General features: G+C 41.4%; 1 protein-coding gene across 6 annotated transcripts in view; it reads right to left on the bottom strand.

The window, feature by feature from the left end:
* The window catches only part of GPAM (glycerol-3-phosphate acyltransferase, mitochondrial), a 44,735-nt gene that overhangs the window by 22,342 nt on the left and 3,130 nt on the right, over positions 1–19,263 (bottom strand). For 5 of the 6 annotated variants that reach the window (XM_074959351.1, XM_074959354.1, XM_074959352.1 and 2 more), the window contains exons 3-9: positions 17,385–17,507; positions 14,174–14,247; positions 11,016–11,129; positions 9,518–9,661; positions 8,794–8,890; positions 1,605–1,741; positions 575–674 (exon numbers count right to left, since the gene is read on the bottom strand). In XM_074959351.1, coding sequence (XP_074815452.1) covers positions 575–674; positions 1,605–1,741; positions 8,794–8,890; positions 9,518–9,661; positions 11,016–11,129; positions 14,174–14,247; positions 17,385–17,507 — 789 coding nt within the window. Of the gene's footprint in view, positions 1–574; positions 675–1,604; positions 1,742–8,793; positions 8,891–9,517; positions 9,662–11,015; positions 11,130–14,173; positions 14,248–17,384; positions 17,508–18,861; positions 19,229–19,263 lie in introns of those variants that run through there. The other variant, XM_074959356.1, reaches the window with a different exon arrangement.

Raw genomic sequence — 19,263 nt, 5'->3', positions numbered from 1 at the left:
CACCAATTAAATACATGAACACATACAATTTGGGAACTGCTGCTCTAGATTTACCTTAGTGTAAGTGAAATCAGAAGCTGTCCCAGTAGGCCTAATGTTACTGTTAATTTACACTGAAGGCAATCCCATATCCCTGTTAGAGACTCACACAGGGGAAAAATTTGATCCTGACAGGTGCTGAACACCCTCGACTCTCATGCACTTCATAGATTCAGGACCTCACTCAGCACAGAATTTACAGTTTCTCTAGTTTCAGAGTAACAGCCGTGTTAGTCTGTATTCGCAAAAAGAAAAGGAGTACTTGTGGCACCTTAGAGACTAACCAATTTATTTGAGCATAAGCTTTCGTGAGCTACAGCTCACTTCATCGGATGTTTATCTCTAATGTACCAAAACACACACACATGCTAAAATCAAGATAATAAATAATTTCACTTTCTCATCAGGCAATGCTGTTCAAATTAATGAAGTTAAAGAGAACCAACCTACATTTTCCTAACATACATGGGTGCTCTTTCCCCCTTCTCTGTGACTAATCAAATTTTATATTTGCAAATTAAGAAAAGATACATACCACATACAGCAAAGCTCTATAAAGGACATCTTTACGTCCATGAGGATTCTCATCCAACCTCCTCCGAATGAAAAAGCCTCCCAGCTTGCGGATCAATGTGCTACAAATCAAGAAATGATTTTATTCACCAATTTTAGTCAAATATGAGAAGAGTGGAATGTATAAACCAGCCAACAGCTTCAGGAAAAAATTAGATGAGGCAGAACAATGTGCATATCTCAGCCATTCTCCCTCAAATGAAAGAGAGGAAGAATGTTCTAGTGGTTAGGGCACTAGTCTAGGACCCTGCTCTGCCAGACTCCCTTTGTGACCCTGTAAAATGGGACTAAGAGCACTGCCCTCCCTCACAGAGATGTTGGGAGGATAAATACATTACAAATTCTAAGGTGCTCAAATTCTATAATGATGGGGGCCATATAAATACTGAAGATAGATAGATAGGGAGTGCTCTGGGAGAATTTTAGTCCCTACATTACTGCCAAATTTCAAAAGCTTATGTGAGTGTTCTCAATCCTTCAACACTTGACATAACTTACAAAGATAAGTGCTGCAGTATTTGACTTAAACAGCCCTCAGTGTTCAAAGTTCTATGTTGCCTGCCACTAACTGAATACACTTAATTTCCCCTAAATCCCAATGAGTCTCCAAAGATGAAGAGGAACAGATGCTCTTAAACTTGTGCTATCCCCCATTTATCCGGATTTCTTCATACACCCCTTCCTCAAAGCGACTCAGTAACTAAGTCTCAACTAAGTCTTCTTCCTTTTCCAACTTCCTTAAAGAATCTCTCTTTCAAGACTCTCTCTCAAATAAGACCAAATAAGACCAAAGTAAAGCTAGATAAGCTAGATAGGACCAAAGTAAATTCCAAAGTATGACCACAAGACTAAATTCCCTTATCACAAATCCTGAACAATTTGGGGCAGATCCTCAGCTGGCGTGGAGCTATGACAATATACACCAACTGAGCATATGCCCCTTTGGCTTTATTGAGAGCAAGTTAAAGTTTAGCTCAGCATATTATCCTTACCTGAAGATGGGGATGTTGAGGTTATTCCCTGCAGCAATGTATGGTGCTTTGATGTTATGGCAGAAAAGAATGAATGTGAGGAGCAGATAGTCGATGTGAGATTTGTGAACAGGCAAGAAGATAAGAGGCAAATTCATCTATTTGGGGGAGGGAGAAAAAAAGATAAAACAAAATTAATAGGATACTGTGGAGTGAAAAGAAGGTTACTCACCTTGTGCAGTAACTGAGGTTCTTCGAGATGAGTCTCCCTGTGGTTGCTCCACTCCAGGTGTAGGTGCATCCCCATGCCTTCACTCGGAGAGTTTTACAGCAGTGCCCATACAGGTCGCGCATGCATGGTGATGCCTGCCTCACGCGCTGTTGTCTGTTGAAGTGTTGCGTGTGTGACCTGGACTCCTCAGTTCCTTCTCCACTGAGAGCCTGTATCCAGCTCCGAAAAAGAGGGAGGAGGGTGCGTAATGGAGCACGCACAGGGACACTCATCTGAAAGAGCCTCAGTTACTGCACAAAGTGAGTAACCTTCTTCTTCGAGAGGTGTCCCTGTGGGTGCTCCACTCCAGGTGATTGTACAGCAGTGCCCTTTAGGATGGTAGGGGCTTTGCAGTAGGAAATAAAACAGCGGAAAGTACGGCTAGGCCAAGTTGAGTATCTGTTTTAGGGCCTTGCGTGATAGCGTAATGTTTGGCAAAGGTGTGTTTGGATGCCCAGATGGCAGCCTTGCAAATGTCTATGGGACATTGTTTAAAAACGCCGTGGACATCAGTGTGGACCTCGTGGAATGCGCACTAAGGTTGCTGGAAGCTGAGCGCCTTTTAGCTGATAGCATAGTCGAATGCATCCAGATATCCATTTAGAGAGCCTCTGTTTGGTATGTGCGCTCCTTTGGACCGTTCTGCTATGGATACGAAGAGTTTAGGAGAAGCCCGAAATGGTTTAATTCTGTCCAGATAAAAGGTCAAAGCCCTTCTAACTTCCAGCATGTGCACGGTCACCTCTAACGAATTTGCGTTTGGCTTGGGGAAGAAAGTTGGGAGCTGCAGAGGTTCGTTAATGTGGAAGGATGAGTGCACCTCAGCTAAGAATTTGGGATGAGTGCGTAACATAACTTTATCCTTACGAAAGATAGTGGGGGAGGGGGTGGGGGTCGGCCATCAGTGCCTCTATCTCCCCCACGTCTCATGGATGTGATGGCAACCGAAAAGGATACTTTCATGGACAAGTGTAACAAGGAGCAAGTTGCCAAAGGTTTGAACGGTTGATGAGTCAGGACGGTTGGCCTGAGATTTAAGTCCCAAGGTACAGTATGTGGCCTCACATCCAGAGAGAGGGTGTGGATGCCTCGGAGGAATTGTTTGGTGATAGGGTGAGCAAAGATTGAGGTGTCATCAATCTTTTGGTGGAAAGCAGTGATCACCGCTAAGTGAACCTTCAGTGAGCTAATGGAAAGGCCCAACTGTTTAAGTTCTAAGAGATAGTCTCGTATCATCAGGAGAGGAGCAGATACAGCATATGCTTGTTTTGTGTTATGTTATGAATCTCTTCCACTTGTGTATGTAAGTGGAGCGTGTAGATAGCTTCCTACTGTTGAACCTGTTCTGAGCAGGTTAGCTCATCATGAGTGAGCCATAAAGCAGCCATGCCTTGAGCTGTAGCATTTGCAAGTTGGGCTGCTGCAGTTGTCCCTCCTGTTGTGTAAGTAGGTCTGGGTGCAAGGGAAGAGTGATCAGGGGCTGTGCTGACATGCGTTTCAAGAAGGGGTACCACTGCTGTCTCGGTCATGTAGGGGCTATTAGGATGACTCTGGCTCTATCGGTCCTTATTTTCTGTATGACCCTGGGGAGCAGTGGTATCAGTGGAAACACATATAGGAGATCTGCGATCCGCGATCCAGCTGATTAAGAACGCATCTCTCCAAGAGTGTTTCCCCAGGGCTGCTCTGGAACAGAATAGGGGACTTTTGCTGTTGCGGACTGTGGCAAAAAGGTCTATACGTGGGTGATCCCACTGTCGTAATACATGTTGAAGTACTGGGTTGCTCTGTTCCCATTTGTGGTCCTGAGAAAACCATCTGCTGAGTTCGTCTGTCGTGGTGTTCTGGCAGCCAGGTAGAAATGCAGCTGAAATGTGGATGTTGTGACGGATGTGTAGATTCCAGAGCTTGATAGCCTCGGAGCAGAGTGAAAGGGATCTGGCTCCCCCCTGCCTGTTTATATAAAACATACAAGTGATGTTGTCAGTCATCACTCGTACATGTTAATTTTGTATGAACGGTAGGAAGTGGAGGCAGGCATTGCGCACAGCGCAAAGTTCCAGGAGATTTATATGTAACCTGGTCTCTGTTGTGGACCATAGCCCCTGTGCTGAGCGATGTTCCTTGTTTGCTCCCCTACCCCACGAGGAAGGCATCTGTCGTGAGCAATTGTGACAGTTGGGGGGGGGGGGGAATCTGTGTGAACGGGATCCCCAAGCACAGGTTGGGTGGGTGAGTCCACCAGGTTAAATGATTCCTTGCTCTTGTGGGGCATTGTTAAGCGGATGTTCATGTTGTGCTTGTTTGGTTTGTACACTGTTGATAGCCATCCCTGCAGGCAGTGCATGTGCAAACACGTATGATTGACTACAAATGTGCATGCTGCCACGTGGCCCAAAAGTTGTATGCATTCGTGGGCTGTAAGCTGAATACCAACTGTTGGGTAGGTTCTATCATTGATTTCTTTGTAGGCCGAGGCTGTGGAAACAGCTTATTGCCGTTTGCATGGAGTGAACAGCTTCCAATAGAGTGTACACCATGAGGAGACAATCGGCCAGATAAAGAAATATAATTATTCCTGGCTTCCTCAGATGCCCTGTTGCCACTGCGAGGATCTTGGAAAAGACATGGGGTGCTGCTGACAGGCCAAAGGGCTGCACCTTGTATTGGTAGTGATCCGTGCCTAACGTAAATCTGAGAAACTGCCTGTGAGCGGGGTGCATCGTCACATGAAAATAGGCATCTTGGAGGTCGAGGTCTGAGAACCAGTCCCCCTGTTCTAGCACTGGTATGATAGTTGTTAGAGTGACCATCCAAAATCTTTGCTTCCTTACGAACTTGTTTAGTCGCCTGAGGTCGAGGATGGGTCGCCATCCCCACCTTTTATTTTGTGTTAAAAAGTAGTGGAAGTAAAATCCTTTCCCCTCTGATGTTTGGGACCAACTCCACTGCCCCCAATTGGAGATGTTCTACCTCTCGGCACAACAGTAGTTCATGAGACAGGGCCCTGAAGAAGGGGTGGGTAGGGAGTATGGAAAGGAAAGGGATGATATAGCCCGAGTGGATGACTTCTAGGACCCACCTGTCAGTGGTAACAGCTGCCCACTTAATGTAGAAGGGGTGTAAACGGTCTCCAAAGAGTTGGATGATAGTACCATGTGTTGGAACTGGTGAAAGGTTGGGGGGAAGGATAGCTCAGGGGTTTGAGCATCGGCCTGCTAAACCCAGGGTTGTAAGTTCAATCCTTGAGGGGGCCATTTAGGGATCTGGGGTAAAAATTGGGGATTGGTCCTGCTTTGAGGAGGGGGTTAGACTAGATGACCTCCTGAGGTCCCTTCCAACCCTGATATTCTATTATTCTATGAAAGGCCTTCAAGGCCCTCAACCAAAGCTTCGAATTTGTTTATTGGAGGAAGGAGGCTGAGACGCCATTGCTGGTGGTGGGCGACGACGTTGTGGCCTTTGTCTTTGTCTCTGTTGTTGCTGCTGCTTTATGGTCTCTGCTGAGTGTAAGAAGTGTATCTGGGGCGTTGGTATGGTTGATACCTGTACTGTCTTCTCCTTGTGGCAGGGGTATGGATGCCAAGGGACTGGAGTGTGGCTCGATAGTGTGAAGAACCTCCTTGGTCTTAGCAGTGAACAGCTTCTCTCCATTGAATGGGAGGTCCTCCACTGTATTCTGCAATTTGCGGGGGAATGTGGAAGATGTGAATCACAACGCCCTCCGCATGACTACGGCTGTGGCAGTGGATCTAGCTAAAGTGTCGGTGGCGACTAGTGAAGCTTGCAGCACCGTGTGAGTGATGGTTTGGCCTTCAGAGACTAGTGATTTGAATTGTTGTCTCTTTGCCTCCAGAATGTCATCAATAAAATCGTTAAACTTAGCACAGTTCTTGCGGTCATACTTGGCCAGTGGGGCTGAATAATTAGATACTCTGAATTGGAGTGTAGAGGAAGCATAGATGTTTTGTCCAAAGAGGTCTAGCCTCTTGCTGTCCTTGTCCGAAGGGGTAGATCTGAAATGGTGTTGCTTGCCCCTTTGGTTGGTCACCTCTACCACCAGCGAATTAGGAGCTGGATGTGTAAATAAAAATTCGGATCCCTTAGATGGGACATAGTATTTTCAATCAGCCCTTTTACAGGTAGGCACGACTGTGGCTGGTGTTTGCCAAACTGTTTTTGCCAGGTCCATGATATATCTTAGAGGAGGAGGAGGAAATTTGTAAGATGTCGGTTAACTCACGCTGAGTTTCCAACACCTCCTCAAGGGCAATCTTAAGTTCGTCAGCCTCTCTTTTAAACGAGTACTGAAACTGGGAAAAATCATCCGCTGTCATATGTGGTGGAAGCATTCTAGCCTCATCAGGAGAGGAGGAGGAATTAGTGGGTGCCGAGGTGTCTGGTGTAGTATCTACTGCCTGCTCTGACACAGGGTCCTCCTGTATGTCCTTCTCTGCCCTGTGCGAAGGTGGAGGCGGGGATTTAGATGCTTCTCTATGAGGGCCAGGGTGTCTGCTGTGGCGTCTTCTATGTGACCCCCAAGGGCTCCAATAAGGCTAGTGGCCTGGATAGGGCATGGGAGGTCCCATCCATGGGTGTCCATACCAGGGTGGGATGGCACAGTCATAGGATGATTGAGACCTGGGTGGTGCAGCAGTCGTAGGTGTTCTGACGGGGGAACAGTGGTGAGGGGAGAATACCCCTTCAGCCTCGTCGTCCTTGTCATTGGAGAATTGCAACGGAGTTGAAGAGAGGTGCTGATATAGAACTGATGGTCTCAGGGAAACGTTGGTACTGCAAAGAGGATACTGTGGCGTGGATGAGACAAACAAATCCCTATGATGCAGAAAAGGGTGTGGCACCGATGGTGTGGGTGTCATAAGTAGTGTTGTTATCTGCGCTGTCAGTATGGAGGGCTGCGTGGGTGCCGGTTACACTGATATTGGCACCATGGTTCCGGAGGTCTTAGGTTGCAGCGCCAAGGCAGGAGCAGTCGCCGGTGCCGTCTCCATCAGAGGCGCCGGCAGTGCTGTGGTGGAGGCCAGCAACTTGGAGCCATTAGCCTCAGTACCAGGGTGGACGGTGCCGGTGGCAGTCATCTTGCGGACGGTGCCAGAAGTGCCCGACGTATCATACATGCTGAGGCGCGGCACCATCTGCACCAATGAGAGCAATTTCGTTGGTGACCGTTTTTACTGGTCTACACTCTATGAGACAACGTAAAAGGTCTTTTTTTGCTGGTCCCCTCTATTTTGGAGATTAGGTAGTGAAGGAGCCGGTGACCCAGGGGGCTGTTGTCCTGAGTCGGAGGCTGGTCTCAGTTCCATGAGTATGAGTTTCAGCCTCAGTTCCTTGTCTCTTAGTGCCCTAGCTTTCAGTTTGCCGCAATGGGCACACTTCTGGGGAACATGGGATTCACCCAGACAGCGAACACATTGTGAGTGTCCATCTGACACTGGCATCATCTCTCTACAGGAGGTGCACCATGTGAAACCCGGTGAGCTTGGAATAACAGGGGCTAGTATCTAACTATGGGTTGAAAGAAAAAAAAAAAACTTGACACTAAATACGAATGGTATAAACTGGCTAACACTAAATAACTATTTACTAAACTAAAAACTAGGTATGAACAGCACTGCAGCGCTCCGTCTCAGGCCGGGGACAGTTGAGAAGGAACTGAGGAGTCCAGATTGCGCACGCGACACTTGAACAGACAACGGCGCACGAGGCAGGCAACATGCATGCACAACCCATATGGGCTCTGCGGTAAAACTCTCCGAGCAAAGACGCACCTACATCTGGAGTGGAGCACTCACAGGGACACATCTCGAAGAAGAATTTTGTCTTCTAAATTTTCTTTACCGAGTAACACCTTACATTAGTAAAACTGACAGAATTTCAGTTTACTCTTCTCCACTTATTTGCTTTAGCAGTGAGAACAGACTAGGCAATTGCACTAGCAGTGTTTGTTCTGTAGGCACTGCAGGGAGCAGTAGAATGACATTAGCAGGTTTTTCAGACTTACAGTATCAATGCAAGATGACGACAATTATTTGAGATGTGCCAAAATTTTCCACTGTAAACAGGTTGTTGACTTGTTTTGTAAAAAAGTAACTTAACTTTATCAACAGCAATGTTCCCAGGCATTGTACTCCAAAATGCTAACACGGTAACTGATTACATAAGGAAAAAACCTGCCATTTTACTCTCACTGCATACTATCTATCTAAGCAATATTGCACAATGTCTCCAAATACTCCCGGTAAAGTTCCTTAGAAATCAATGGTGCCTCTCTCTCATTTCAGTGCAATTATTTATTCCTTGATAGTGTATGGGTCATACAGCACCTTTCTGTGGTAAATTCTGCATAAAAGGCGTAGAAAATTCAGGATATTGGTATTGTGAAATGGGAGGGGTAAGGACTGGTAGAACTGGTAGAAAGGATGCTTATAATAAATTTAAATAAATAAGCAAGCAGTAGGTGAGGCACTTTGCAGACAAGTATGAAGACCAGGTTACTCCTTGAAGTCTAAATATATGTATAAGTAGTTTTAAAAAGTTTAGTAATTTATTAGCCTGCAGCTGTATCAGCATGGGGGGCTGGGGGGTACATTCTACAGTGGGTCACATCAGACATTACACTCAAAAATGATCCTGAAACTTGAGACAAAACAAGAACTTGGCTTGGTCTTTTAGGGTGCTGTGAACACACAGCTGAAAGAGCACAGTAGCATTACCTAGCATTATCTAATAAAGACGGGTCTGATGAATGGTATGTTCACAGAACTGGATAGCACAGGATCTGAACTGGGGCCTGATTCTGATCTCATTTAGACTGGTATAACTTCACTGACTTCAATGGAGTCACTCCTGATTTACACCAGTGAAAGTAACATCAGAAGTTTCCCCATGTTTTAAGAGTTTATGTAATTTTCTTACCTTGGTGGCTGCTTTGACCATCTCCAATTGGCCTTTGTGGATCTGAATGTTCCAAAAGAAGCTGTTAAATAATTTCAGTAACACCCAACCAGTCAACCTAAGGGTGAAAAATGTTAAACCCAAGAGAATTTTAAGTTTAATTCAAAGTGGCCTTCCTGCTGTATTGCTTTTATAACCAATACGGTCACATAGAGATGTGGAGTTTGCAACACGAGCTGGTCAGTGGAGTTGTTGGGGGCATAATCAGGGAGAATTCCTTCCTAACATCTCTCGTGATCAGCTTGCACACTGAAGCATGAAATTTGATTCCTATCTTAAGAGTCACAACTAAAGAAAAATACTGTTAAATGGACTATTGATCGTAAGTTACTGCAGCAAGATGCTTAAGCTGATTTAGGCAACAACAATAGAGGGTTCCCTGGGGCTGACAGCAAGGAGCTTAATTCAGGGGGGAAAAGTGTATTTATTTAAATTTTATCATACTATTTGTAAGTTGGAAAGCCCACAGATTCTTTGTGTTCCAATATGAGAGTATGATTACACTTCATTTTTTAAGGCTAAAACCTATAATCCTCATGTTTTGGGGTAGCATTAGGGTTAGCTTTAAAATAGGAATTTTTAGGCAGGAAGTGACTGTTGTGCTCATGTACAAGGGCAAAGACTGGGGATCCTTCCCCTGATGCTAGGCAAGCATAAAAATAGTTCACCAAACTATGGTTATTACCTGATCAAAGCAGGTGAGATGTTTGCTACCATTTCTTGGAGAATTCTTCTAGCTTTTTTCTTCACTTTGCTGATGGCCTTGAGGTCTGTCCAAGTACCTGCAGCACTTAATACAGAAGCCTCCTCTACAATGGCCTTCTGCACTCTGATTTTAAAAATAAAACACAAGACAGTTCTGTAACAAATGAGTTAAGCTATAGACGGTTTCTAAAAGGAATGAACTAGGGCAGTTCTATGGTATAATATCGCAGTAAGTTGGAAGATTAAAGAAATGCACATCAACATGCTTTGCGTTTCATTTGCCATAAACTGAAATTCAATGGTCATCTAAGTTTCGATTAAATACTTGTAAAATGAAATGGACCAACCCACGGGTAAACTGGTATCAGCTGGTCAATGATTTGCAGAAACATATTGAAAGTTATAAATACAGTACAGAGGCAAAAATATCATTCACTGGCTATCAAAGTCAACCCTTGACAGAGTATGGCAAGTGCTGGCCTTTAATAAGTTTCTCCATTCTAAGAACACATCTATAGAATATAAAATTTTAAAAGCAAGGGTCTGAGAGCTCTCAGATCAATGGCTGATGTTCAAAGCATTCCTTAAATTTGTGCAAGTATTCCTGGATATTATAAAAGTCGGCTCAGAAACTGAGTGAATTAGGAATCCAACTATAAGCACTAGCTCAAAAAGTTACTACAGAATGAGAGCATAGACTATAGATCCACCTCTTAGAAGGAGTAGGGCCTATGATGGTTGCCCCTGGCTAGGGCGCTCCCAGCAGCATGGCGGAGATCAGACCCATCTCCACTCTGGGAACCTTCTGCGGCTGCAGGAAGCTCCGTGGTTGCTGCCTTCAGAGTCCAGCTCTGAAGGCAGCACAGAAGTGAGGGTGGCAATCCCACGAGTCTTCTACAACAGGTTTGTGACCCCACACATACATACACAATCCCCTTTTGGGTTGCACCCCCACCATTATAACACCGTGAAATTTCAGATTTAAACATCTGAAAACGTAAAATGACATTGACCATAATGGACCGTGAATTTGGTAGGGCCCTAGCTATATAGATCTACTATGAACTTGGTAACAAAAGCTGCCAAGGGCTCCATAGTAGTTTATTATACTTAGGACTTGTCCACATGGGACGTTAATGTGAACCTATAGCACACCTGCTTGCCATGCACTAATGTCCCATGTAAACAAGCCCTTAATATTAAGTTTATTGTATCTGTACCAGCAGTCTCTCCAAAGATATGGAGGCTGATGTGTAAAAACCCCACCCGCCCATAACTATTCTATATAAAAGTTATGTGGCTTAAATTTGAGGGATGAGCTGTCATACAGACACTGTACTTTCTATTATTCTAAATATTCTAGCTTTCAGAATTTGCTGTGTTGTCATTCTGTAACAATCTTTGATTAAATGTAATATTATGCATGAAATTGGAAACAGACACAAAAAAACAATGTTGGCGTATTTAGCACATCTTACCTGCTGCAGTTCAACACATTTTCTGTCACATTGTTGGCAAACATACTCTTATGCACATCTCGTTCTTGCACAAAAAGAACATAACAGAGCCGTCTTGCCAGCCACCCTCTGTACCTACATCATAAGAAAGATAATCATCAAAATGTGTCCCAAAAACATTGTCAGCTTTTAAAAGAATAATTTTATTGTCAAACATTCACATACATCCAATAAAAGGTTACAAAAGTAGGTAAAATTCTTTGAACAGCTACCTCATAGCTTCTGTATTTTCTAATATATCAGAAAATTAACAGTGTTACAGACAGAATAGATATATATCACAAGATACGTGGGAAGAAACCCAAACTGAAGCAACAAACTTATGGGAGGCTGGTGTCATAACATTTTCGCTCAATCATAAAAAAATTGCCACAAAAGAACATATCTGCGGTATTTTCCTTGGTTACATCTCAGAACTTACATATATTTCGGCTGTCTGCCAGGTCAGACTACACAATTCACCCAGTGCCAAGTTTTAAGCAAATCAGTGACCTTGCTGTGAGCAGCATAAATCCAGCTAACATTCGTCAGCTTTTTTATAAAAAGATCGAGGCTGACATTTTTCAAAGCTGCCTGAGTCAGGTGTCAATCCTCAACCTAAAGACAGGGGTTCCTGCCACCTCCTCCTATAATTATTAACAAGATATTTTGTTTTGTTTTAATGCACATATATGCCTGTTTGCATTGTAAGAATTCTAGGAATTTGCAAACAGTTATTTTGGAGATAAAAGCCTTGCTAAACTGTGGACAAGGAAGAAAATTAAACAGGTTAAAGGTTTTTTTAATATTTTAAAGCACTTTTTCTCAGTTGTTTGGCAACCGCATTTTCATTGCTTTTCCTTTTTTAAAAAAAAATTCTTTGAGAGGTTTTTTTTTAAAAAATTCGTATTAGGCTTGACAAAATGGTCAACCGACCACATATTTCACTATGGTCAAATATGGTCAAATATTCACCCAAGAATGCCCTGATCAGCAGCCTACATTTCTGATTGCATCATGGAGCCATTCTTTAATTTTTTAGAACTTCATTTCATTGAGTTATTTTCACTCCGAAAAATGTGAAACAAATAACTTTTTTTTTTTTTAAATTAGGCATAGAGTGAGCGCGCATGTGTGTATATATATATATTATATATTATATATATATATATATATATATATATATATATAAATAAAATGCTATGCCTACTGTAGACCATAAAGTCTTACTTTTTTGTCTTACTGTTCTAATAAATTAGCACTTTAAAATATTTGACCATATTTGACATTATTCGACCAGTCAATTGACCAATTATTTTTGGACCAGTCATATGCCCAAACCGAATTGATTTTAAGGGAAAAGTTGAGAAGGGACGTTTGTTGCTATCAAACAGCTTGGTTATTGTGAGTAAGTCATCAGATCAGCACAGAAATATCACAAAAGCCTGTCAAATATTAGCACATTCACTATGAGGCTTAGAAATAAATAATCATGCAAATCTCTACTCTCTAAATGGCTGTCAGACAGTAGAGAAAATTGCATACTGTATACATAGTGATAAACTGTATATTATGTAAATTAGATATCTGCAACCAATCAATCAGAGCACAAGGATTTACTGCGGGAAAAAACTGTAGTTAGGAATCAATAACTGTCTAGCACCCTTCGAATCAGACTGGCTGAGAATTCCATTTCAGTACAATACTAAATTCAAGGGAAATGCTACACTGTCAAAAGGAAGAGGGGCTGAAACAAAATGATAAATAAATAAGTTGTTACTGGATGGTATTCATTCAAGAGTTCCAAAGGAACTTAAAGTGGTAGGCTAAACTACAAACAAAATATGCATTCATTAAAATCCGTGAATATAGTCACTGTTCACTAGCAGTTAGAAAAATCACTTTTTTGATTTTGAAAATGACCAAATGTGGTATGAAAGTTACTGAGAGATTAAATATGGAACTTCAAAAAATCATTTACACGTTCACTACAACTGTACTGTGAGTTAAGCACATTTTGTGGTTTAAGGAAAAATGGTTCGATGAATCAACTGGTTTTACATTCCTATTTTACAGAACCGTGAGCTATCAAGACCGTTCAAGGATTTGACCTATTTTTTTTTATTTTATTTTTTATTTTATTTTAAACAGCATTTCAAAAGGTTTTCAGTATTCTAGACCACTGATGACACACACAAAAAATAATCAATTAAATCAATAGACAGTAATCTCCAGTATTAACCTCCAGGCCTTCCCTCTCTCTCTCAAGTACAACACAACACTGTCTTTCTTTCACTCAGACATTTTGGCTCGTTTCCTCCAGTCTACTAGGCTGTCTCTGTTTGTTCTGAATCTACAATGAATACTACAGAATCTTATGTTAATTATGATATCGTGAGAATCAACTTTGCAGGCAAGCAGAACACAGAAACATTTTCATTTACTTCAAAATGAAAGTATCATTACCCCAGGACAAAACTATAAAAACAGAACAAAAATGCATTATCCAGTTAAATACCTTAAACACACATATCAAAGAGCTGTACTTTGCTATCATGGAAGGACAGGCTCAACCTATAACTGCTATTATCCTATGTATACCAACAGTGGCCAAAGTGTAGGCTGTGGGCCAAACTGTTTGACAAATTCAACAATGCAGCCTTCACTCACACAGTCAACCCAAGGATGCAGAGGCCACTTTCATCTTTAATCTATTGCTGCTTTCATCTTTAATACAGGGATATATGCTTACCCATTCAAATCAATATCTGTGGGACATGCACATTGTGACTCACACCCCAATGCATTAAAGTCAATGGGGATTGAAATCTGCTTTACTTTATGCAGACTAGGTGCCATCTTCACACTCCTTATATGCAGTCAATGTAACTAGACAACCTTGGGACTGCTCTGAAGTACACAAGCAGTTTGCACACACTGTCTGTAGTTAGCAGCATGCCAAGACGGACTATAGGTTTTATTGCTGCTATAAATTCAGCACAGATTCAAGCGTACCAAGAAAGCATTCTAGCCCTCATGAGGTTGTTAAATCTTTCTTGGTGGTTTCTCTGCCAGGAGATCCAGTAACTTAGAAAAACAAAGAAAATGTCATTAATTATGCTGGAAATAGTTTAACTTACCTTGTGTGCGTTTCATTGATATAGATGACATTGCGTAGGCCCAAAGAAGGGATACTAGCATTGAAAAGTTTATCCTACCAAAACAAAATGAGAGAAAAGAAATAATTGGAAGACTTTTTCCTTATAAAATAATGGTCGTTTCTTCACATTAACAACAACGTAAATTCTTTTTCCTCTTCAAATATGAAGATAAAAAAACAGAGGCAGAAGTGTTATGTGACTTGTTGATGAGAACAAAATAAACCAGTACCAGAGCTGGGATTTAAACTCAGGAGGCCCTATCTCCCAGACCTTTACTCAGGCCACATTTAGCGCCCGTTCAGTTCATCCATGATACTTTACTGCACCTAGAAAACTCAACAGTGCCTCCCACTTGGAAGTGGATGAAGATCAGGATATGTAATGAGCGGGGGTATAAGTAAATGCACGTTCCTATACAGAAGGGAAGTAACCCTCACTTTTTAGCATGGGTAACACTGCCAGCCAGTGAAAACCACAGAAAAACAAAATAAAGGTTAGTTTAATCCAAACTTGTCTAACCAGTCTAATCACTTAAATGGGAAAGCAATGGGTATTATAGAATACCAGAAGATAGATGCAGGTCATGAGCTGTTCAAAAACAGTCACAGTTTAGTACCAGGGTCCATCTACAAAGCCAGAATATTGTATTATGAGCAAACTACATAAACCAGCACTTGTGCAAAGACAAACAATGAAGTGATGCTTCAGACTGGAACTTGAGGTCAGATTCACACCTGGTGTAAGCAGGAGATACACCATATAAACCTTACCCCAGTCAAACCCTCTGGCTCAAGCACAGAATCTGCATGAGAAGGTTTATAGTTAGTACTGTAGCCCATTTTGACAGTCACGAACTGAAGGTGATCCTCTCTCAAATCTAGACATTTGCTGTAACAAGTACAAAACCTGCATTCCTGTGATTTGCTATGTAAAAATAAATACGTGTATATGAATCATTCAGGTCCTGGGAAGCGAGAACTCATTCAAGAAGAGACTCACAGCCCACTCAAGTCACTTATCACCTCCCACCCTAAACAGAAGATGCCAATAAAGCAAATCATCACACAGATAACAAGTTGCCTTTTGTTGTTGTTGTATTGCCAACCCAGACAAACAATTTATGAGTTCAGAGAAAGATTCATGAATGTAGCTGACACAGGGATGGGAAAGAACTCAATGAGGAACACCACCAGGGAAGGGAGTGTTATTGTATTTGGGTGGCAGTGTTGCTTTTTGGATAGAGCACTGGCCTGGGACTCAGGATACCTGGGTTCTCTTTCCAGCTGTGCCAATGGCCTGTTGGAGAAGTCATTTCACCTCTCTATGCCATGTCATTTCACCTCTCTATGCTCATCTATAAAATGAGGATAATGATACTGACCTCCTTTGTAAAGCACTAAGAGCTACTGATGAAAATGCTATAAAAGATAATATAAAAATATCTATTTATTTCCCTTCTAGAACATTAAGCAACAAGTGTATTGTACAATTATGCTCTGAGGTTAACAAAAGGGTGTCTGATACCACAGCCACCTTTCAATGCATTGCTACAATACAATTTGCAAAGGACATAAAACACTCTGCTGCAGGTATTCCCCTCAAATCATATGTAGCATGAAAAGCCAACCTCAGAAAAAATCACTGGATTAGTGTCAACAGATCTAGCATTTTCCCCTTCCTTTTCAAATTTAACTTTAAACTGAGATTCTCATCAGAAAAGGGACTATAAAAACAGCACTGAGGTGTTCCATATGTATTCCATCACATTAGGTATGACTAAGGAGATCATGGCTATGTAACCCCCCCCAGCAGCGTCCCTGAATTTTGCCCTCATTTACACCTAAGCAACCGCAGTGGTTTTAGTGGGGCAGCACAGGTATAATTAAGGGCATAATTCAGAGAAAATGGGATTAAGTGGCCCTACAAATGGACCATCAACAACAAGTTTGATGCTTGAGCCAGAAAAGAAATCAGTTCACTCTCAGAACTAAACTGGCTCCACAGACTAAACACAATCCAAAAATATTTTTGATATGGCAAGTTACAAAAGCATTGCAAAAGCATATGAGGCACAAAACCCTTAAGTGTACACAAGAGGTGGAATCAATTTATCTAGATCCTTATATTGTTCCCCATATCCTACCAAGGATAGTTCTTTACAATGCATTTGAGGTTTTATCCCCTGTATCCATTTGTCGTTATTGACCATTCCTACTCTGGTGGCAGGAGTTAACAGAAGCAAAAAAGTGTTCTTTTGTCACTGAACTCAACAAATACTTACTATAGCCAAACACAAGTTACTGGCCTCACTACAGGGGTAACTGGGTAAAATTTAAGGACCTGTAACACAGAGGAGGTCAGAGTAGAATCAGATAATCTAATGGTCCCTTCTGGCCTTAAACTCTGTGAATGTATGAAATATAATTGAATAAAAGAGAGTACATATCTGACAAGTAAAAATGTGCCATTTCACACAATCACACCTTCAAAGGAAGCTCATTCACTATAGTTTAAAAGTTTGGCAAAACACTTTTTAAAGTCATCTTGCAGATCATCTGTTACTTGAGCATCTGGATACTGCTCCCAATGGACAAAACATCACAAAAACTACTACAACTGGCACTTCTTGTTGCCAGGCTCAGCAGACAAGCCAAGAATTGTCTGGGTCTGAAAACTCAATTGTCTTCTCAAACCTACTTGTGGTTCCTTCAAGCCAGTGGTGAAACATATTGGAGAATACAAGAAGCTTTCAAGACCAATGGTCAGACTGTAATTATTCTATTGATTCAGAGTGGACGTTAAGATTTCATTTTTGGAAATACCTTTCATGAGCATTAAATTTACATCATTAACATGTATTTTAAATAATCTTGCACAGCAAATGAGTTTTTCACAAAATTCAAATACTAGTTCTCAAACAGAATTTAGTGCAGGGAATTCTGCACTGGAAGACAGACAGACAAGACATCACAAAAGGTCTTTTCCATCTCCAAATTTTATGACAATGTTTTAGGAAAGGTAATCTTAACTATCAAGCAAACAAAAGAGAAGTAACAATCAACCTCCCTGTATAGATTAACAACACTGTGATCTTAATTCTGAAAGTGAGGAAACAACTGAAACTCCAATACACTGTAATCACATTTCAACTTCTTATTGTCAAACATAATCCGGTTCATAATCTTCTTACCCGGCTTTGAGGAGTACACATGTAGCAACAGCGTCCCACAAATGGCCTTTTTCTGCTCAGTAGTGTCTCTTTCCATTTTAAAGTCGCAGATCGGAAGACAGTAGGCCTCGAATTGCACTCTCCCTAGCACAAAAATGACACAATTATCCACTACTGAGAATTTAAAGATTTTAGGGATACTACCAGGCCCAACTTATTTTTTTAAATCTAAGGCCAATAGAAATGTTTCCGTAATTTTTTTTTCTAAAATTCCAACTGATACCAAAAAAACCCCTACATTCTGCTACACTATTTACATCCTTAACACTGCATTATTGTACTGATGCCTGCAAAGCTGAAAATGAAATTGACATAAGCTAACTAGAAACAGATGAGAAATTAACCAGTATATTTTCATTTTCAGAAATGAGAGAAGTGTAAAAAGTTAAAGTATAGTGAACAGTAAATCAGATTTCATTTTAATAATTTAGAGTCGTTCATAATGTAAGCAAGGAAATCTGAATTTTAATTCATTGCCGGACAATGTCCTTTTAAAATTGTAAGATGACTGAACATATAAGAACTTCACCAATTCTACAGTCCTTATAGGTTATGTTTCAACAGCCATATGAAAAGTAATGGGCAAAAATAACTACTGTACGAAAGCCTAATTCCTCAGGCTGATTTTTAAAGATTCCCAAGTACAGGGAGTCAGTAACAAGAAAGCTGGAGTTTTCTTTTATTTGATTAATTAGAAAAACAATACCATGCCATTCTTAACTACAGTAGCATGCATAATTAAACATGCACAATTCCCACTGAAATCAATGGGAATATTACTTGCCTGTGGATGCTGGCTCAGGACCATTGTACTCAATGGAATTACAAAATCATCTGTTATAATATTGATATAAAGAGCAACCATATAACCCAAAAGAGAGAAAACAAAATAAGCCCAAAGATGTTAAAAATGACACATAAAAGGGAAGCAAAGCAGATTGCAGCCAGTACCTTCAATGCGGCATACCTGTTAGAAATCCTAAATGTGGGTTATCATATACTCAACTAGAAAACCACATCATTCAGAAACAACCAGAAAGTCAAAAGCAAGGCAGAAGTTCATATTAAAAATTGAAATGTTCAACAGGTAATAGCCTGAATTGGCTAATGTTCCTATCCTAAAGAGTTTTTTTCAGAAACGAAATAAGCACCAAAATGCTGTCCCTTCACCAACCCCATCTATTACCAATACCACCACCAAACGGTCACCATCCAAGCTTAAAACCTTGATGTCAAAACCCTCACATTTAGGCCCTGGCTAAAACCTGCTACTACTTTCTCTACAAAATCTCTTCCTTCTCATCTTGTGCGTGCCATTATCCCCACTCTCATAATCTTGTCTCATTTACTGCAGCCTGCTCCCCCCTATCTCCTCTGCCTCTAGTTGGATCCAAAACACACAGCTGCCAAAATCAACATCCTTTCTCTCAACTCTGACCATGTTTCCAACTCTTCTTTCGTATCAAGTTCCAAGTTCAAACTTCTCATCTTTAGAGCACTGCACAATTCCACCCTGCCTGCATTGCTACATCATCTCCTCCTACACCCATGCTGCTCCTTATGCTCCTCCCAACCTACTCTGTTCACTGCCCACTTTGTATATTCCAAATCCTGAATCCTTTTCCACAACAGCCTGCACAACTGCAAAAGCCTCCCCATTAATGCCCACCAAGCTCCCTCCAGCACTTCTAAGAAACCATTTCAAGAGCTATATAAAACTACTAATAAATATACCATGAGGCTCTAAGGACGTTAACACCATTTCTTTCTATGCCTGACAAAATGAAGGCATTCTACTGCCTAGCAATACCGGTCTCTGCAACAGCATTATACTCTTGGT

Source organism: Natator depressus, chromosome 7 (assembly GCF_965152275.1).
Source record: "Natator depressus isolate rNatDep1 chromosome 7, rNatDep2.hap1, whole genome shotgun sequence".
Taxonomy (NCBI): Eukaryota; Metazoa; Chordata; order Testudines; family Cheloniidae; genus Natator; species Natator depressus.
The sequence above is the reverse complement of the archived record's forward strand: the minus strand, read 5'-3'. Positions and strand labels throughout refer to the sequence as shown.